The 22,334-nt window shown below is 42.4% G+C and overlaps 1 protein-coding gene across 1 annotated transcript in view; it reads left to right on the plus strand.

Moving 5' to 3' along the window:
* The first annotated feature begins 10,719 nt into the window (after positions 1-10,719).
* sgk1 (serum/glucocorticoid regulated kinase 1) overlaps positions 10,720-22,334 on the plus strand; it is a 35,978-nt gene continuing 24,363 nt past the window's right edge. Inside the window, exons 1-3 of the mRNA XM_085246095.1 lie at positions 10,720-11,173; positions 11,614-11,806; positions 15,998-16,237. Of these exons, the coding sequence (XP_085102221.1) occupies positions 11,666-11,806; positions 15,998-16,237 (381 nt within the window). The 5' untranslated portion in view covers positions 10,720-11,173; positions 11,614-11,665. The remainder of the gene's footprint in view (positions 11,174-11,613; positions 11,807-15,997; positions 16,238-22,334) is intronic.

Below are 22,334 nucleotides of genomic sequence, written 5' to 3' on the forward strand. Positions count from 1 at the left end.
GGTTTTGGTATATATTCCTTATCAGGTCTTAAAATAAGGTAAACACAAGCTGAGATGAACAACGTTACATTTTATAGTGTCATTATTTATTTAAAACAAAACGAAACAACCAAGTTACAGTAAGTAAAGTCCATGATTCAATAGCTTCTAAGTCATTATTTTCTGTTTGACTTTGCCAGTCTCTAACATTGTTGTGGAAGGTTTTGGCCCACTCTAACACAGCTCTCTTAAGGTCCCACCACAGTATTACAATCATGTTGAAGTACAGGCCTAGACTGGCCCCATTCTGTTGTAGATTTGCTGCTTAGGGTCATTGTCACATTTGACCCAGTTTTGACCAAGCTTTATCTGTCAGACAGATGACCTCACATTGGACTTTAGAGTTCACTGTCACTGTCCTTGGGGGGCTCAACCCGGGGTAGCGGTCACGTCCGGTTAGGGGCTCTGTTGGCTCTCAGGTGACTGTTTCCTCGCGGCTGCGTGCAGCGGGGCTAGGGGAGGGTCTGTGCTGACGGACGTGGGTTACTGACCTGGTAGCCTGGCTGCCCCTGGGTGGGTCCGGGATGGGCGTGAGGTTCTGGGGGCGCTCCGTCTCTGGGCTGGGGCCCTGGCCGGGCCTCGGGGGCTTGGGTCCTGGTTGGTGTGTTGCCGGGGTTGTGGGCGGGTGGGTGCATGGGGGCCCAGCCCTGGAGCAGGGTGCCGCCGGTGCATCGAGCCACCTGGGGGGCTCTTCAACTGGTGGGGAAGATTGTCACATCTTGCAGGAGCTTTCCTCTCCTCAGGGGCTCTCTCTGCAGGAGGGGGACATACAGGAGAGGTGGAAGAAGATCTCAGCCTGGGTGTTTATTGTCTTATGTAGTCTGGAAGATGAGTGGATGGTGGGGTGGGTGCAGTTTTCTCTGTGGTGGGGTTGGGTGGACTGTCCCGGGCTCTGAGGGGCCGGGAGGCGCTGCTGCGCTGGGCCCCGGTCTGGATGGGCCTGGGCCCCCTTTCCCTGGCGGGTTGCGGAGTATGGGGGTGCCTACTGGGGTCAGCGGGGGAGCTGGCCCCAGGGAGGGGTCACTTGCCCCTCCCTTCCTTCCCTCCCCATCTCCAGCTGCCTCCCTCTTCCCGCTCCACCACAACCACCCACACATGCAGGACCTTGGAGTAGGGGTATGTCACCAGGGTGCAGAGGAGGCCACCTCCCGTCCCCTTCTGGCTGCCTCTGCCTCAATTTTATCCCACAACTTAGACATTCACATTACTCACACTCTCATTACACATACATATAGGATCTTGGGGGTGGGCACGATACACGGAATCCAAAGTACCATCAGGGTGTACACCCCACCCCTGGCGTCGTTGCCCACCTCTCAATGTTAAATACACGTAGACATTGAGGGCTAGCAGGAGGGACCATGCGCTTACCTGCTGCTCTCTGGCAGGTAGCTCCAAGCCCTCCTGGGTTTTAAATGCACCTTAGAACACACATGCATCAACACTACAATGAGCGGGTGGAGGGAGGTTTGGAGTCTTCTCTCACCCCCATTCTCTGCGACCTGCTGGAGCGGGGGGGATAGGAGGAGGAGTTGGCCGTCCGACTGCGGTCTGGAGTGTGGGGCCTCCCTGCTGCTGCGGAGTCGGGGCGGTCTGCCTCCCCCCACCGCAGGGAAAAGGGTAACACCACCTGGGTCTGGGTGCAGTTCCCCCCTCCAGGGGCGAGGGTACCTAGACCCGGTTTGTAGAATACGCTTGGGGAGTGTGATCGTGTGTACAGCGTCTCTTTATGTCTGTCTCCACGTTGGTTGAGTGTGGAGTAAGTGCATATGAGAGCATGAGGGTGGGAATGGATGTTTGTATATGTGTGTGCCTGTATTTCTGTGTCTATATGTCAGGTTGGGTGTCAGGCGCCACCTCTCTGGGGACATCTTAGGCCCTCCAAGGTTTGGAGGCCTATCTCCCCCTACCACCACTTCCCCTGCCAGTGGCGGAGTCCCTCAGACATCGGTGCGTTGGTGGTTCTTTGTGTCCGGGGATGGGCGTCCAGGTACACACCGGCTCACTCCTTGGCGGCCGCATATTGGGGCCTGGAGCCTGGGGCTCGCTCGGGCCACTTCGGAGGTGGGGTGCCCCCGGCCTCTCGGCCTGGGGCTCGGTCACTCAGGCACGGCTGGCTGCCGGCGGAGCTCACGGGCGCGTCATTGCAACCCCCCCTGGCTTCTGCTCCGCGGCTGCTGAGTGAGCCCTCATCTGGGACTCTCCTCAGCTCTTTCTGGGACAGTGGCGCGGCTGCCCCTCTGTTAGTCTTCCTTGGTCTCTTGTGTTCTGGGGGCCTCTGGATGTCTGGAGTTTTGATCTCCTCCATACCTGCTTCATGCCCTGGAGGACGGGGCTGTGGCCCCCCCACACCCTCTAGCAGATCATTACATGAAGGAACCTTTAAAAAAAAACAAAAAAACAAGCGCGTCCATGCTCACAGGTGTACACACGGGTGATCACACCCACAAACTACACCCTTTTTGGCTCCTACCTCAAAGCACACTGTGTTCTGTTGATCTTATGTGCTGCACAATAATGTTTAATATTTAGTATTTACTGTCATATTCCCATATATCATTGTGATGTTGTTTATTCTATTACTCTTGTTCTCTTCTGCTTGTTTTCTTTTTTCTTTCTCAGCAGGTGATCCAGGTGATTGATATATATATTTGTTTTTTCTTTTTTTGTTTCTTTTCTGCCCGTTCTGTTGGTTTTTGTTTTTTGCCCTTCTCCCCCGTCCCTCTTCTCAGCTGTTTCTCTTTCCCTCTTTCTTTCTCCCCTTCTTTCCCCCAGTCAAGTCTGTCCCGTATTCAGTAAGTGAAAATAAAATGAACAATAAAAGGTGAATCAAATGGACCATTACGGCAAGGCTGGGATGGTCAATTTGGTAAAGTAAATCCGTTGGGCATCTTTCTTTGCCTTAACAATTCTGATGGCAAAAGAGCCAAACGGGACAGGCAAAAAAAAAAAAAGAAAAAAAAAAAAAGAGTTCACTGTCAACTCAGTGACTGCAAAACAAGCCCAAATCCTCAGCCCCCCACCACCGTGCTTGACAGCTGGTGTGAGATGTTTGTGCTCGTGTCCTGCGTTTGTCATGACGTTTAACAGTTAACAAACTTTCTGAACTCCGAGGTATTTGAAGCTGTCCACTCTCTCCACTGGGCACTCGTTGATGACGGGGGTCTGGTAGTTCCTCTCATGATTGTGCCCCAACATGATTGTGCCCCAAGTCTATTTAAAGATTCTGAAGTTAATTCAAGAATATAGATATATGCCAAAAATATATAGTATATATAGTATATGCAGATGAGACTATATATAGTTTCATATATTTCAAATATAAGGGAAGGGGTTTATGGTTGTGATCTAAAATGGACATCTATAGCACAAAAACATACATTAGGCTGCAGCCACTGAGAAAACAACTGTTATCGGATCAGTTTATTCACAATAGGTAACCATAATTTTTTGTTAAGATAAAGTATAGTTAACTTTCCATGGACTTTCTGCTTATATTTTTAGCTGACTGAGCTTAGTGATGAGCACCACTGTAATTGGTTCTCTCCTCTCTACTTCTTTCCCTCTGTCTCCTTAGCTCAGCACTGCAGTATTGTCAATCCCACTGGGAGTTTCGTTGCTGAACTCCCTCCTACGCACACCATCACACACAGACACCAACGCAATACTGTACCGAGGCAAACAAGCACCACAAACAAATACACAAACACACAATTTGGCACATGGGGGATCTGTATACATGCCACTACATTCTCACAACCTCTCTCTACACTTGCAAGCACCACCACTGTTACCTCCCACGCATGTAATACACACACACAAACACATATGCACACGCACTCACACAACCTTGGACCAACAGTAGACTCGTGGCTGTGTGCGTGCTGCTCATTAGGCAATAATGAATTCAGTAAGCTTAACTTTAGGCCCTGGGAGAGCCTTGAGGTAAACTAAAACCTAATAAGCAAGGGTGACAGACACTGAAACACACATACACATACAGACAGACAAAAATAATCACACCCAAAATAGTGTTCATCACCCTATTTATTAGTTAAATATGGGTGTCAAAGGAAAATGAATGTTGTTTGCTCACTTTGCTCACAAGTCTGCCTTTAGTTGCAGATGGGAGTCCTTCACTTATTCTCAATCATCCTGATACCATCATACACATACCCACCCACACATATGCACACACACACATACAGACACCTCTCTCTGCAAAATATACTTTTCTTCATAATCTTGTCTTCTAACACCTTTGCTTCCTGAGACAATTCACACTTAACAAATGCTGCAGTTTGCGTACAGAATACGCCAACAATGTCACATCCAGAAAAAGTAGGGAAAAAAGCAATGCATGAATTCCTGTACAGAAACACATATACACCCAGAAAGTCACATTTGAAGAAGCTGTGTGCTTTATGGCAATGGTATAAAAAAAGGTTGCTATTTTCAGAATGGGAGGGAACTTGCGGCTGGTGTAAAATTGAAGCACTTTTCACTGTACATGCTCCTTGCTGAAGCCTGTAGAGGCAAAGTAGGAACATGGTTAATTTATGAAAGTGACTATGAAAGTGAGTCAGTGGGATCCTCTCAGAAGTGGAAGACAGCGAGAGAAGGCAGTGGATGAAAGTGTGTTTCATGAAGCAATGCAAAGATGCGCACTTGCAGCCAGGGTCACGAGGTTCGGGCGTTGTTCCAAGTGATGAGCTCAGTACTTGATGTCACTGGTCAGCCTGTCCCTGGAACCGTATGAGCAGAGCTGAGGCGGACAGTGGAAATTAACTGAGTTTGATGCAGTAGAGAAAAGTGAGAGGACAGGGGCAAAAACGGAGAAGCTGGTTGGGTTACTCTTCAACATCCTTTTACCGTCAGAACTCCTTAATTCTTTGTGGTATCATTCAACAGGTCTCTGGAGACATTCATCAGAGATTTTTGTCCATATTGACATGATTGCATCACATAGTTTTACAGATTTGTCGGCTGCATTTCCATGATGTGAATCTCTTACTCCACCACATCTCAAATGTGCTCTATTGCATGACAATCTGGTGACTATGGAGGCATTTGAGTACAGTAAACTCAATGTAATGCTAAAATACCGTGATCTTAAAAAGAATGGACATGGTCACCAAAAATACTCAGGTAATGCTGTGGCATTTAAACAATGATCAGCTGATACTGAGGTGTCCCTAAAATATGGCACAGATTTATCCCCCATACCATTACACCACTAGCAGCAGCCTGAAATCATCAAGATGAAGCAGGATCGGTCTATGCTTTTATGTTGTTTACGCTAAATTCTGACTCTACTGCCTACCAACCCCATATCATGACAAAGCATCCTAAAAAGAAATTGTCCAATTTTGGTGAGTCTATCCAAACTGCATCCTCTTTTTTGTGTTTAAGATCGGCACCTGGTGTGGTCTTCCACTCTGTTGAGATTCAGAGATGCTCTTCTGCATACCTTGGTTCTAGCAAGTGGTTATATGAATTACTATAACCTTCCTATCAGCAGGAAACAGTCTGGCCATGCTCCTTTGACCTCTGACATCATCTCTATGAACTGCCAATGAGTATTTTCTCTTTTTCAGACCATTCTCTGTAAACCCCACAGACAATCTGAAGATCAGCAGTTTCTGAGTTACTCAGAAACTCCATTTTCAAAGTCATTCAAATCTCATTTCCTCCCCATTCTCATGTTCTGTTTGAACTAGAGATGGACCGATCCGATATTACGTATCGGTATCGGTCCGATACTGACCTAAATTACTGGATCGGATATCGGAGAAAAATAAAAAATGTAATCCGATCCATTAAATATCACGAAAGCACCTCACAAAACTTGCAACACGCCGTAACTCGCCTCAGAACGTTAGCACGTCGGAGCAGTATGCATCACGTGATAGAGCGGCTGTGGCATGCGGGACCTGTCGGTGGTCTGGATAGCATTTGGAGCTTCGCTAGCAACCCGACATTTCATCTCCGACAAAGTTATCCCCGAGAGAAGTAAAGCAAGTGTGTAAGTCCATCTCTGAATGTTTGTAAAGCATTCCTGCGTCAAGCTTAACAAGCGATATATGGAGCGACTGCCTCCTCTTGCTGCTACTTCAATCATGAAACTGCTTAACGATCAGCTGATCGGCCTTTCTGTTGCGAGTCCGTCTCTCTTGTTTGCTTTTGGCCCACTTTGCACCAGAAAGAGGAAACCAGCGGCTGAACAACAGCAGCTCGTTTAAGCTTGATAAGCTGTTGTTAGAATTTATTTACTTTCTACACCAGGATCTTTTTCTACGTAGCTGACGCTGGTAACTGTGCAGGGGCGGATCTAGCAAAGTTTAGCCAGGGGGGCCGATAGGGCATTAACAGGGAAAAGGGGGCACAAAGACATACTTTTCTTTCTTATTCTCATTTAAAATGTCTAGCTTTTAATAAATAATTATCTGACACCCAAAGTTTTAATTTGATGCAAAATGAATAGAAGTCCATTACTGTATATAGTAACTATTAAGTCTAATATATATACCCTAGTAAGCTATAGTACTTTTTCCTTTGGGAAGGTACCATCTGTGCGGTCTGCAATTTTGTTATTTATTTTTGTTGTTGCTGGGAGTTGGAACCCTATTAGTTAGGTTGCTTAATATTTATGCTAAGTACTCTTTAAAATACCAGAATAGGGAGGATGGTGTAGGTTTAAGTTTATTAGATTGATCAGTATTGCTGAACTATGAAATATTTTTTTTTGCATACAGGTATAACAGAATAGCTTTAGTGTAGTTGTTGTTTTAAACTTGAGTATGAACTTATACAAAATGCAGCAAGATATTTAAAAAAAAAACAGTTGTGTTGATTAAAAAACACTATATCGGATTCATATCGGTATCGGCAGATATCCAAATTTATGATATCAGAATCGGTATCGGACATAAAAAAGTGGTATCGTGCCATCTCTAGTTTGAACGTCAGCAGGTTATGGACTTGCTGCATGTGACTGGCTGATATTTGCGTTGAACAGATGCACATAATGAAATGTGTCTGGTGAGTACTGATCAACTGCCTGCAGATGCATACAAACCTTTATGCTAAAGAGGCAAATACATATTATGCTGATTATGATTTCCATTTATAAAATTACACTACTAATGTTTATTTCTCTTGTTCTCATATCCAGAAAAGACTGCATCATTTTCTTTCCTTTTTTTTTGACATTTTAAAAGTTTAAAATTGGCTCCCAATGTTTTCTCACTTCTTTAGTGTTGTCGGTGCTGCTTGAGTCAAGTTGGGGTGTTTTTCTCTGTAAAGTAGCTGAAAAGACTTAAAAGGAGATTTTTTTTTCCTTTTTCTTTTACCAGGTCTCGTTCAATATACAATCAAAACATACCCAGTGGAGCTCATTAGCAGTCTGAGATCGCAAGTGCATATTATCTCTGACCATCACAGAGGCTTGAAACAGCTTCACTTGGCTTTTAGTTGAAAGTTGCTGTTCTCCAATGTAATGTCTCATTACTTTCAGTAAATAATATGCTTGAAAAGGCATGTGAACGCCACGTGATATGTAGGGTTTGTGAGCTGCAGCTCCCACACAGGCGATAATATCTGTAAGCTCTTTGGAGGAGGGCCTGGTTGTATATGACACTTCACTGCATTCACATAACTTTGAGGAAATTCTATAATTTATAGACTTTGCATTCATTTTGGCAAGTCTGTGAAACATTTAAGTAGCCCCATTGTCAATTATTTATTGGTCGGATTCTAATTCATAAGAGAAGCACACAATCTTTTGGGAGGTCACAGAATTATTCATGTGCCATGCAGCTATATATTTTAGTGAGAATCTGTTAAGGTTATGTAAGTCTGTTGCTGCTGTCAGACTATGTAATAGCACCCTGGAGCCCTTACAGCTCTGGATGAGGAGATATTTTAGCAAACTAGGTTTTTGTCTTTATTCCCCCGACTGGATTCAGTGAAGCAAATCACTGGTGCTTTAATGCTTAAAACCAGAATAGGCTTCTTCCCTTTTTCTTCTATTGACTAGATGCAGTGAGGCAAATATTAAAATGCACATCAAAGAATAAACAATCTCTCTTAACTTTGGTGCTACATATGAGGCTTTCAACCTAAATTACCACTGGTGTGATTTGTCTCCTCTCTCTGATACGATCTTCAAGAGCGCACAAGCAGGAGGACACAGACAAGCTATTAAAAATCAGTGTAGTGCTGTGCCGACAAAGCCATCCACCCTGAACCCCTCCCCACTGTTGCTTTATAACATGCCATTGTTTTCCTCTGTCAACAACTATGCTGTATATACAATCAGAGAGAATATTTTAGAGACCAATTAAATGTGAAGGCATTCAAGAAAAACAAAGCTCAGAGGTTTCCAGATGTTCCTTCCATCTGTAGAAGCTAAGCCCAGTAAAGTCCACACTTCATTTCATCATTAACCATTTTGTGTCATTACTGCTGAGTCATATGACCGATCTTGATTATTCTGCACAGTCACTGATTCCCCTCCGAGAAAGAAATGCATCCCTCTCAATTTGTAGCTGAGGCAAACAGACTCACTTGCTGCCTAATTAGAGTTTCATTTTGTCTGAATGCTTGCCACGTGTACAGCAGGGTGCCTTTTAATTTGCACGCAGTGCAGAGGTGTTTTTTGGTGAAATTGGTTCTTAATCTTTCCTTTCTAATGTTTTTTTTTTCATCAATACAGCCACTCAACACAGTTGCACCATTGTTCTCCGATAAACACAATAGTTAATCAGTAAAACTTGTGTGTTTCACAATCAACTGGTATTTTAAACACATAAAGTACTTTGCTAACTAATGGGTGAAGTGATTCTGTGCATCTCTTATATACAGTGTGTCCTAGACAATTATACTGTCAATTAAAAGAATCCTTCCTCCCTGCAGCTGTCAGACTGTACAATCAGAACTGCTGCCAACAAACATAGATGTTTAATCTGCGCTGTAACTGCAATAATTTAATCAACCGATTTGCACTACAACCTGGTTTGCCTCTTATCTGTAGTTATTTTTATTTAATTTAATAACTGTACAGTACTCTGTTTATAGTAACCATTGTCCTTAATGTAAAAATTTTAATATGTCAGAAAAATTGTGTATGTTTCTGTTCTGTGTCCTGTGTACTGTTTGTTCTATATGTGTCTTTCTGGCTGCTGTTACAACCAAATTTCCCCTTGTGGGACAATTAAAGGATTATTCTATTCTATTCTATTCTAAATGCACTCTTTTATGTAAACAAACAATCAAAAACAATATGTGTTAGTCTCTGATTAGTTCAAAGCAGTGAGTGTACATCTGATATTTTAGACAGTAATATTTTTATGTCTTTTGTCCTGTCTCCTCCAAATGCTCACAGCAGATGGCTGCCATTCTCTGAGCCTGATTCTTCCTGTTATCAGAGAGTTTTTCCTTCCCTCACCAAGGCCTTCCTCAAACGCAGTCGTCTGATTGTTGAAGTTTTCTCTCAATTATTGTATGGTCTTTACCTTTCAATTTAAAGAGGTGACTGTTGTGTTGGGTTGTGATTTGGGACTTTATAAATAAAATTTAATTGAATTAAAATATCACACAACCAATTATGCTTTAAAATTCTGAAACAAAATTGGAGTTATAAAAACTTTTAAAAAGTAGTACAAGAACAAGAGCGCCAAGATGTCATGTGATGACATCTTGACGCTCACTGCACAGGTCTTTATTTTAGCACGATGACATTCGTGCTAAAATAAAACCCACTCATGTAGTCATGGCTTGGCTTTTCTGTCATAAGTGTATATAAAACACCACCTTCTAAGATGCTACTATGGAGATATGGCAGCCAACAGGTGTTGGATGCTACTTCCTATAATCTTTACCCTAACCTAACATAATCCTGGTAATCGTGTTGGTGGGGTGGGTCAACAAAAACACTGCCTTGTAGCTCTTCCTACTTGTAATTCAAGTCACACGTTGACATTAGCTGCTAGAAATGCCGTTGAGCAATATGAATTTCGAGATGAAGGTCAAGTAGAAAGTAATTTTCTCATCAGTGCAGCAGAGTGAGTAAACATTTGCTTCTAATTGCTACACGAAAAGCCATGAAGCCTATCGTATATAAAGCGTATGTAATGGTTAATAATTCACGTGTTATTGTTTTACTTTAAAGGCAGCAGCCAGCTCGCAACTAGAAACACAGCTTTGTTTTTTGTTTTTTACAGGACACAACATCCATGAAAGCGTAACCAGAAAGTGATTCAGCTTTATTGTACACGGGTGTCAGATCAGGAAATTAAACTGCTCCTGCCTTATTGGTACAGAGGCAAGGGCATATGCATAGACGGGATGAGATGTGTGTCAGTGTGAGCGTGATGTCCGGCTGGATCAAAAAGAGCCAGTAACAGTGGTTCACTACCATTATCCCTCACATGCAGGCCTGCTGTGATGGATGTCACTGTCCTCTTTGGTCCTCAGCGATACAGATTAAGAAAAAAGGGGAGAAAACAAGGGAGGACTGAGGTGAGGTGAAGGAGGGAGAGAGAGTGGGAGGAGCCAGCCCTGACTGCAGCAGAAAAATGAGTGAGCGGAGGGAAAAAGGGGGAGGGCAGAGTGGTGATGAGGAAACAGTGAAGGATTTGGAGGAAGGGAGAGAGACAGAGAGAGAGAGATGGGAAGAGAAAGAGAAGGGGAGGGGAGGCAGCATCTGCTTGCTGCAGAGCCTTTCATTGATAAAGTAGCACCGGAGTGAGCCAGAGGACTGCAGCTGGACTCATCACACACACGCTTCATCATGCTTTCATTCATATACTTCGCGAGACTTCCTCTGTGCACCCACCCACAGTGCACCTCAAGTCTTTGCACCAGTGAGGATGCACACGCTCACCCACTAATCACACAGTGACATGCTCTTTATTTAACAACACCATCGCCTCAGACTTGCTTCTGTTCTCTGCATCCTATTTTTGGGAATGTAAGCTTAGCCCAGAGAGGGACACTTGTAACTGGGAGTTGTTGGTGTTGGTGGTGCATCTGATCTGGGACCGGGCTTCGGAGGAGTCTCCGGACAACAACAAATAAAAAAAGACAGGCTGCAGCAGGATCGGGGGAAACCAGCCAGCGCAACGGCATAAAGGTAGGGATGGAGAAATTAGGCATTCATCTAGACTTGTAGAACCGTGCTTAAACACATCCATCTTGTAAATACACTCGTGGATGCACGTGTAAACTTCACACACAGCTGACATTCACTGAGATGCTGAGTGTGGGGTGCTGTAAACAATGCTGTTTCCTGCCCACATCAACAGGAGCCGGTGTATTTGTCTCTCCATCTCTTTCTTTTCTGTGAATTTCTCACTTTCTTCAGCCCGTCTTCATCTCTGTTCTGACAGGTTGGTTTTGAGGTAATCTCATTCATATCACAGTGTCTCACCCTCAAGTTTTTGGTCCATCTGCATCCTCCTGCTGCCTCTCGCTCTCCTCTTGCATCTCAAATCTTCCTCTCATCGCAGAGGCATCACTCCTGCTTTCGTTCCCGTATTGAACTCTTTCTCTTGCTTTCTCCCTGTCTGCCAGTCTGCCCGTCATCCTGGGATCTACAGAAGCAAGCGGTGTGCCGGTGTCGGCCATGAAGCTGGTTAATGGGGGAGGAGGAGGCGGCGGAGGAGGAGGAGGAGGGGGAAGCAGTGGCGTGGGAGGTGGAGGTGGGGGAGAGAAAACTGCCTTCTCCTTTAAGAAGTGCTCTGCCTTCCAGTTTGTCAAGAGAAAGGTGAGTTTGGATAACAAGCAACATTTTGGTGGGGGTGCATCTTTGTGCATATTGGCTGTGAGAGGTGGTGACACAGAGCCAGAGTGTGTGTGTGTGTGTGTGTGTGTGTGTGTGTGTGTGTGTGTGTGTGTGTGTGTGTGTGTGTGTGTGTGTGTGTGTGTGTGTGTGTGTGCAAACCAGAGATGATGTCATTGTGAAGGCTAAGCTGCTCTAATCAAGCGTAAGATTGGACTCCCTGCTTGTCTGTGTTTACAGCGTGTGTTAGGTTTTTATCTTTTTTTGCTTGCGTGTTTGTGTATTCCAAAACACTGTTGCACTTCGGGACCCACAAGTGTGTGTTGTGTTGAAATCACTGAGTGGAAGAGAGGTCCTGTGGTTAGGATCTAGTCAGCATATCCTGAGTTCTGCTGCAGTGCTGCCACAAGGCTCATTACTGGTGTGTAATGTTGATGGTTCGTATTAAATGTTTTCTGTGATGGTTTGTTTGTGTAGGTCTAATGAATGTGTGCCCTGGCTTTTATGAAAGCATCACTTAAAACTGTACTCAAAACTCAAAACGGTACTTAGGTCTCACTGTCTAATAAGGTTCACCTCACAAGGATACATTATAACTGTCACCCTCACTAGAGGTCAATAAATCAGAATTATGCATATTGCATATTACTGTTAAATTGCAGAATAATTACATCTGTGGGCTGCAGAACATCTGCAAGACTTTGCATTGCATATTTCAGACTATCATAGCTATATGTTGTAAAACTCAAGTTCTAGCTAAATAAATAATTGAACAAATAAATGTGTACTCATTAAGTTATTACATTTAATGGGGAACTAAACACAAAAGTGAACAACACCTCATTCTCCTTCTTCTTTCGGCTGCTCTCTTTAGGGATCCCCACAGCAGATAATCTGCTTCCTTCCATCACTTCGTCCCTAGCATCTCTGCGTGTCCTCCTTCGCTACATCCATGAATTTCTCTCTTGTCTTCCTCTTATCCTCCTGCCTGGCAGCTCTATATTTAACATCCTTTTGTCCAGTATCCCTCCTCTGCACATGTCCAAACCATCACAGTCCCCACTCTTGCTTCTACACTCCTGTCCTTCTTTCTCTCTCACTGCCTCTAAACATGCCTTCCCTCCCTCTCCTACTCTTTTGTATTTGTTCAGCAGTAGCGCACTATCCACTGGGCCCCTGCTGGTCAACTGCATTGGTTTCAGTCATCGTCAACCCAGGCTTCAACCAGTATGCAGTATGAAAAGCTCATTCTTATTTCATTTTTGCACCAGTTTTATACCGAATGCCCTTCCTATCTGCACTAGCCTAAACCTCGCTTAAAACAATAACGAATATATTACAACAATAGTTTGTACCACACTTTTTCAAGTTTTATAACTGATTAATTATTAGTAAACCAGTCATTAGTTGTAGCCCTAAGAAACTAGCGGCAAGATTTACTAAATGGGGCAAAACAGAAAAAAAACACACATAATTCGTTTTATGGGTGATTTACAAATGTTGTACTGTTTTCTAAACACAAGCACAGAAGGTTCACTTCGACATCAAGCACAAAAATAAAACGTGCTTTTTATCTGCATTACATATCAGGGCAGTTATCAGTAAATTGCATGTCACAGACGTTAATAAATCAGTTTGCATACTTGATTGCATCTTGAGAAATGACCGTGTATGACTGCCGCAGCTTTGTTAGATTTCGAAAAGTCACTGTATGCTGTAATCTGACTAAAACATGTCAATCTTAAAAACAAATTTAATTATGCTCCCTGAATAATTTGCAGTCGATTTACATGAGATCAAAACACAAAACAGCGCGCGGTGCCTGCAGGCCATAACAGGAAGGATATGACTAACATTACTTCCCGCTTGTGGAAGAGAGGTAATGCACTCAGTCAATAATCACATTGCTGCTTTGGGGATACAACAGAACTTTTTTTTTTTTTTTTTTTATGTAGTAAAATAATTCAAATGACAAGTTAAGGGCTGATTGCAGCTGTTATTTACTTCATGTTGCCACAATTTCAGCCTTAGGCAGCGAACATCTTCCCAGATAGCAACAAATCAGCAACAATCACTTAAGCTCTTGATTCATATTAGTTTCTTATCCGCTGGGTTACTGGATAGATTTACATACATATCTGATCTGATTGTGTCACTGCTGTGTTTTTATTTTGTTTTTTGGTTGTTGTTTTTTTACTCAGAATATGAGTGGTCCAAAATGTCTGTGCTGGCTCAGATGGAGTACAGTATGGTGTGGATTACTGATGAATCGCCTAGTGAATAAGGACAGATTGCGTTAACACCCACACACACACACAACTACGCATGTACTCCCACAGGCGCTCTATGCTGCAATGAATTTCCCACAGAGTATCTATCGATGTAAACTTAACATTTTTCTTTTCAATTTTTCCAAAATGGTTTCAATTTTGGCTTCCCTTCTGCTCCATCCAAGCGATGATAAAAAAAACAAAAAAAAAACAGAACCTTGCAGGACATTCCCGAATCCCGGTTGATGTTATTGCTGCCCTTCAGGGTTTATTTATTTCTCTAATTGCTTCAGAATAATCCTAATTGCATAATAAGGAAAGCATGAGTCCAAACAGAGCCTTGGGTCATGCAGAACAAGGAATAGAAATGTAAAGTCAATACAGCTGCATTCTGCATGTAACTGTACTTTTATCTGTCACTGTATATTTGAACATTTACAACTTGTTACACAGGAGCAAATACGTAACAGCAATGATGTCGTGCAGAGCTTTTCAGTGATCCAAACAAAAGCTAACATTTTCACGTTCCAATGAGCGATGGATGACTGTGTTTTTGTGCCAAATTCGGTGGATTCAGCACCTATAATTAGTTTCACTGTCAGCGTGGCGCGGTGAACAACAGGTATGACAGAACACTGTTTGATCTGTCACATTCCGTTACCTCTTTGAACCTGATCTCAAAAACAACAAAGGGAAAACTCATCTAATTAGATGGAACTCCAATCACGTGCAGCCAGTTCATGACTCGCGATGTGTGAAGAAGCTTGTGTTGCTTTCTTATTTTAGGTGTGCGTCATCCGTTTTCTGTGGCAGCCCTACAGCAGCTGGCTTGTTTTTGTGTTGACCTGCTGGAGTGTTTTTCCAAGTCTGTTTTCTCTTCGACCCGACATGCCTTGACAGGCTGTCGAGGCCGCCCTTCGACTTAGGCGTTCGATCTCAGCGTGTGTGCTGTATGTGTGTGTGTGTGTGTTACTGCATTTTGGACTCTGTGCTGCTCAGCTGCCACAGGCCTGTGGTGTGTGTTTTCTAAATTTTCGAGTCACGCAGCAGGATGAAATTTCACAAGGTTCCTCTCACTGTCAATCTCCTTCTGTTTCTCTGTCTGTTTATCGGTTTCCTCTCCACTTTCACCAAGGTTTTTTTTTGTTTCCTCCACACTCACACACACACACTCACACACACACAAACGTAAACACACCAGTGTTTCCTGTAAGTGACAGTGCTTCTCTGGTCTTAGTCACTGAAGGAGCACGGTGTGTACAGTATGCATTGTTCTTGCGTGCACCGACTTGTGCTGCGTTTGTTGACAGCATAAGGGTAATAATTAGAACACGTGCTCATGACGTGAATGCATGAAGGTTTGACTTGTGGTACTTCATCACAAAAGCACACTTGAAGACTGATGTTCTCCTCAGCTTTTACGAAGTATCGGTGAAGCAACACTGGTGTTGAAAAAAGACATGAAAGCCAAAAACATACCCGGGAGTAGACAAACAAGGCTGTTCTTTCATTCTTCATCAAAGACAGACTCAACATCATACTTTGCGCCATCAGATGTCTTTGTGTGTGCTTGCATGTGTGTGTGTGTAATACATATATGTCATCGTGTGAGTGCACCCCCTCTGATTAATGTGTGGCAGAGTGGAGACACAATCTGTGCCTCTCGTAAGTGCATTGTGTGTATCTCATTCTAGCCAACATGTAATCATGGATAAGATTACAAACAGCTGATGATGAGTTGCAGCTGGTAAGGTGTGTGTGTATATGCACTGTATGCACATTTCCGTCTGTGGAGATCTTGCGCTGTTACCTTTAACAACAGAGGAAGAAACTGAGATGTTATAAGTCAGATCAGAGCATTTTTTTTCTTATTTAGAATAAATATTGTTCTTTTTTTCCTGTGCAGGTACGGAGATGGATGAGGAACCCGAAAGTGAGTGTGGAGAAAGCTCAGGGGAAAGGCCTCCTTTACTCCTGTCCAAAGTGTCCGCTGGCTGAAGACCTGTGGTACACCCACTTCCCATCACCGTATGGCTGCTGTCATTATGCAGGACTGCAGGGTGGCCTGTATTACCACCAGGAGCCCTGCTCACCTTGTCCTGCAAATGGGAAAACGAGTGGCCATGAAAAAAGCAAGGGCTGCAAGGTAAATGGAAAAACAAACAGTCGCTAATCGTGAATTCTACCTTGGAATTCCAAGCTATTAGCTATTAGTTCACTTTGGTAATTTGACTACAGAGAAACTGTATCAGAAGAATCTAGTTTGGTAAATAAAAGCTACTTAGAAGAAATTTAAAACTAGAAGTAGTAAAAAAAAATATGGCAAAAGACACATTTTAGCAAAAAATTTCAGCTTGACTAAGTTACAGCAAAGGTCCAATGTTTTTCACAGGTCGCACATTTAAAACGTGCAAGTAATATTAGCTTTTGATCTTTGGTCTCACTCTGGCCTGTCATATATTTGCTTATTCAATGTGATATTTGGAAAGTTTGTCCATGTTGATGTCACTGTGTGAATAATGAACAGAGCTCACCCTTTTGCACATGCAGTACACAAAAGTCAAATTTCTGACCGATGAAGGGACTGCCTGTACGTGGACAATGAACAAACGTACTGTGCCACCTACACATTATCCCAACAGGGGCTGTGCTTCCATGGAAAGCAATGCCATGAAGTTAGTGCTGGAGGAGGTTTGGAACTGCTTAGTTATCGAGTCACCAGTGTGACTTTTATGGACTATGCTGCTCATCACTCTGTAACTTTCCATGGTCTCCCACTGAATTGCTGTGGTTCCTAAATAGTTTCTCTTTGTAAAAATTTTTTCTTTTTAACTGATCAGACAAAACTTGAACTTTTTGGAAGTTTTGAGCTGGTGTCTGGTGTAAAACTAACACAGCATTTCATAAAAAGAACATCATACCACCATTGAAACTCGGTGGCGGTAGTGTGATGGTCTGGGGCTGCTTTGCTTCTTCAGGAACTGAACGACTTGCTGTAACTGATGGAACCATGAATTCTGCTCTTTACCAGAAAATCCTAAAGGAGAATGCCTGGCCATTGAAGCTCAAGTGCTTCAAGGGTTATGATCCAAAACACACCAACAAGTTCACCTCTGAATGCCTCAAAAAATAAATAAAATGAAGGTTTTGGAGTTTACTATATAAGCCAAGACACTTTAACATGACCTTAAACAGGCTGTTGATGTTCAAGAGTGGGCTAAAATTCTCCCACAGCAATGTGACAGATTATTCCCCAGTTATCACAAAAGCTTGATTGCAGGCTGTTCAGGCTAGGGTGACACAACCAGTTATTAGGCTTAGGGGGCAATTACTTTTTAACACAATAGGTGAATCATAATTTAAGAACTGCAATTTGTAATTCCTGCAGCTTTTTGATTTTTATCGATTATCGTACCACGCAAAGTCAAGGAACAAAACCAGCTTTGTGGAACTTTTTGGGCTTGTGCCACTAAATAAGTCATTGTTTACTTATGACCCATTACTTTGACTAGCTTTAGATTAAGTGTGCGCTTTCAACACATTATGGGGACATTTGGGGAAGTTCAAAGGATTTAATGTATTTATTCTAGATCTAAAGAGAAAAAAAATGTTTCCACATTTGAAAATCTCATAAATCAATTTTCTGAGCACCAAATTCTAGTGCCAGTTCAACAAGAATGATTTTCTGCCCCACAAAATTAAAAGTTAATAAAATTCCAATATTTGTCTTTAGCTTACAGAAGGGAAAAAAACATTTTCAATCTTGAATTTAAATCAAATATGTGTGAAACGGTACAGCCATTACAAGAAACAAGAAAAATCATCACCATCTGTAGACAAACTAAATTGGATTAATGTCTCTGTCACATAAGCTTTATTCGTACATGTGAACAAATTGTTAATTTAAAGAGCAAGCGAGAAGTTAACAAGAAGAATGTGACCTATTTCATGGTAAGGGAGAGGCCGCCCACTCACCTGGTGCCTTTTCACCTAAAATCTCCTCATGCCTGCAGCAGGAAGCATATCCCCGATACACTCCAGAACATCACTTGACTCATTTCACTGATGTCCCACCGAAGGCAAACAAACAAACCAAATTAGGCTTTAGAAGACTCTAGATAATGTTGTGATCCTCATGTTTTCCCTTTAAGCTCCTTCATGAGTGCTGTTATGTAACATAAACAATAAGGCAACTGAAGAAAGGGGTGTTTTTCCAAAGTCCACCTTTGTTGTTGCTGTAAATTAGTGCAGGAGGCCTGCATTTAGCACAGAACGCGGATACTCTGTTAAAAATCTTTACCAAAGAGGAAGTAAATTCACACCTGTGCACTGGAGGAAAAGTAACTGTCAACACACACGACTTGCCCAAACATGCATGGCAGGCCTTTTATGTCGATGCTGCTGCAGATGTACTTGGTTATGCAACTACGATTACAATAGCTATCCCACTGCCTATCAATCATTTTAGCCATCAGATGGTTCCCTGCTTGTGTGTTTTTCCAGACCCATGGGCATCAGTAGGGAATGAGTCATCACTATCCCACTGAGCTAAACTGTGTTTGTTGAGAAACCATGCTAAAGGTGTGTTTGGATATGAAACAGCACGCTATTGTTGCCCAGCACTCTATTCCCTTTCCTGTGTTGCTTTTTTGTTTCGCTGACTCTCCATCTATTCCACCTCTTGACCTCAAAACCAATAGATGTGTCTTCAGTAGTACTGATGTGTCTCAGCGGGTGTAATTGGTGTGTGCGTGTTTGTGTGTGGCTCTGGGGTTAAAGAGGAGGGGGCTCGGTGGTGAGTCACAGCTTGTTTATAGTGTAGTGTTTGAGCTGTGGTAGTTGTTCACATTTCAGACATAGTCGAAAATGGGTTTTGATCCAAGATTTAGTTCAATGATTGACGGCATGCAAACAGTAGCCCTTACTATGTGTCTCAATATGAGGGATTCCACCATTCGACTTGTTCTAATATTGCCAAACACTACACAAACATCATGTTTGGTCTTGTTCCCGGCATACTGTGCTGTATCTTTGCACACATTGTCCAAATACTTTACAACTCAGGGCATCAGGCGTAGCTTGCCAAACACTGGCAGAGCGTGATGCTTGTTCAACAAATGGAACACTGATAGAAACATTTCCCTCGCACGTCAAGCTCGCTGCTCTGTTCTCCAGGAGGCCAACTTCAGCCTGACTCAAATTTAAATGAGAAAAATCTTCACTATGAAATTTCAACAGCCCGTCAAAGCAAACAACAATTTAGACAGCTCTCTCAGACTGGAACTTCAAAAAGTGGGATGATGACGCTGAGAGACTGCTGTCACTGCTGACACCAGATGATGGAAACGCTCTCGGGACACTTATCGCGGTCTGATACATTGCTCCTTGTTCTTCGCTTTTTGTGCTCTGCATTGTTAAATATGAATGTTCAACTTTAGCCCGGCTTACTGCAGCTTTTCTCATTCAGAGAAGAGGCTTTTGAAACTGTTAATCTGCGCTTGGCAGCAAAATATCATTGCAGTTGTTTGTTGCCAGATGAGCTGTGCTGAACTTGAATTAAAGTTTTAACCAACCCACAAGAGGTCAGAGCAATAAGTAAAATATGAACCGTGCAATATCTGCATTGATAAGTTTAGAAAAGGCAAAAGTTTAAGTGTTGTTCTCTCTCCAAGAGAGTCCTCGCTGACAGAATGCCCACCTCCTCTAATAACAAAGCATCAGTACCATTAAAAATGCAGGTAGCTCAGCTTGGCCTTGACACAGTGCGCTACATCACCTTCACCCCACCGTCACAGCGCCTGTGAGCGATGCTAAATATAGACCGAGCTTTATGGTGCTGATTATGTCATAAAGTGTGAGTGTGCTAAATTTATGACACAGCAGTTTTTATTGAGGGGCAATGAGGCTTACTGGAAGCAAGAGGAAGGTGGGGGAAGTGAATGTAAGAAAACAGAAGTGGAAAAAGGTGGAAATATAATAATATTGTTGGAGAGAAAAATAAAAGGGAGGGGCACAAACAGAGGAAAACTGTGATAGAGAGAGAGATGAGAAGAGCTGAGAGGATAGTTTTATTACGAGATTGAAGATGAGGTCAGCGTTTGTGTCCCACTGCCAACGCATGAACAGAAATCAAAAGTATATAAATCCTCCTGATAAGGAGGGCCTGCACTGTCCCGTATACACAACAGCAGACGACCAGATACACTCACGAACACACACACCCGCACACACATGGCTAAATGCAAATACAGCTTTTCCACTAATCTCTTAAATCGAGCCTGCACCATTCTTGATGAAGACTTAATGAAAAATGAAAACAGCGTGAACCTTTGGTGACTCCTGGTTGTCCCAACATGTGATTTCTCTCTCTCGGCTTATGATTTCAAGAGTGCCTAATGTGCTTTATTCAGGTTTTCTCAGAAATCTTTGAAATTTCGTTACATAAATAGATTAAAAAAACCCCAAAACAACTGTCCAAACTGTTATTTTCTAAGAATTTGACAAAAAATACAATTTCACAACATGGACAATCTTATATAACTCATTAATATTTAAGTTTTATACTTAATCTTATCTCATTTAAAGGGCTAATCGTGAGTTTTAGATCAGGGAACTTTAAGGAAGTACTGTGTTGTATTTATTCACAGTTTGGAAGAGTGACTCCTGGATTACCTTGACACTGAAAAAGCCCATATGGAAAAGAAATAGTAAAAACTTATATGATTTAACTCATGAAAGTGGCCACTTTCATGAGTAAATCATATAAGGTGTTACGACCCGGCTCAAAAGCCGCAACATAAAAAAGGAGACGAATACTAGAGTGTAGGTGAAAAGAGGTTTTATCTTAAAATGGACTATCAGGTTGGCTAAAGTGGCTAGTGCCACCAAGGCAAAGACTAGTAAGCTCCCCGGGAAGCTTGCCTCAGGTATGCTTTTATCCACACCTGACTAGGTGTGGCCAATTAGCACCAGCTGAAAACATTGAGATGATTAGGGGCTGCAGAGGGACGTAACAAAGGCTTACATGATTTACTCATGAAAGTGGCCACTTTCTCATTACTTTTATATATTGTTTTAGTAAGTATCCAAAACATACAAGTTTCATTATATAATTTTTCAAGGGATCTTATATCTGTTTTCACTCTTGTATGCTTTTCATACAAGTTTCACACAAGACAGATACAAACTTTATAAGATTTATATATATCTTTTCCATATGGGAGTCTTTAAAACAGAATAATTCTTAAGCAAGTACTGGAGTTTTAAGGGGTCCCTTTTTTGTGTTTTTTGAAAAAGTGTATATTACGTCTGTGCATTGAGATTTGACTACATTTTGACTAACAGAAAAAACCCACATGCAATGTTAACTGCAGCGATGGCAGGATTGAGGATCATAACTGACCTCCATGAGCTAATTGTCAGCCACTGCTATAGAAGTGCATCTCATCCCTGTTGTTTCCTAAACCGTTCTTTCCTTCTACTTATTTGTCCTCTCGCAAAGCCCCTAACATTATACTGTATAAAATAATTACAGTTTAATAGTATAATATAAGAGCAATATATTGTCATTAATCACGAAAAGTAATGTATTACACATTACTTGTTACTTTTCTTAAAAGTAATGCTGAATGTTACCTAATTAGTAAGTTGTTACAAGACTTGTTACTTTCTCATTACTCCGTAAAATGACCTGAAAAGCACTGTCTCATGACTACCAGGTAATTATATAAACCTATAGGCTACTGTCCCGCACACCAACACAATTCCCTATCCTAATGAGGACACACACAAGATCTCTCCTTCAGTTTTTAGGTTTGAGCACAAAGCTGACAACGCAATCTTGGCTAGCTTAGCATTAGCATGCTGGTTGTGCAAATGTAAGCAAAGAGATAAATTTGTGTTAGCAGTATGATACAATTGCTCCATCCTGGATGCAGTTTCCACTTTACCTTCATGCTGTCCTTTTGTGCAATAAAAATAAAAGTAACGTCCACAGTCTTCAAAAGTTGTCTTGCTGGACCAACTTCACCATTTTATTCCTGCAGCACCTGAACTAAAATCAGCTAACTGTAGCGCAAGTGCGCAGGAAGGAGAAAAGAGCATGTTTGTTTGATGTTTTTTTCTTTCTATCCACCTGGTGCGCAGATAACTCAAGAATATACTATTATAACACAAGTTACAACATAATTGTAACTGTAATGTGATTACTTAATTTTGCACAATAATGCATTACTTTGTAACGC

This window comes from Mchenga conophoros, linkage group LG15 (genome assembly GCF_057382185.1).
Source record: "Mchenga conophoros isolate Kocher_MC1m ecotype Shallow Benthic linkage group LG15, M_conophoros_male_GT1.1, whole genome shotgun sequence".
NCBI classification, from domain to species: Eukaryota; Metazoa; Chordata; class Actinopteri; order Cichliformes; family Cichlidae; genus Mchenga; species Mchenga conophoros.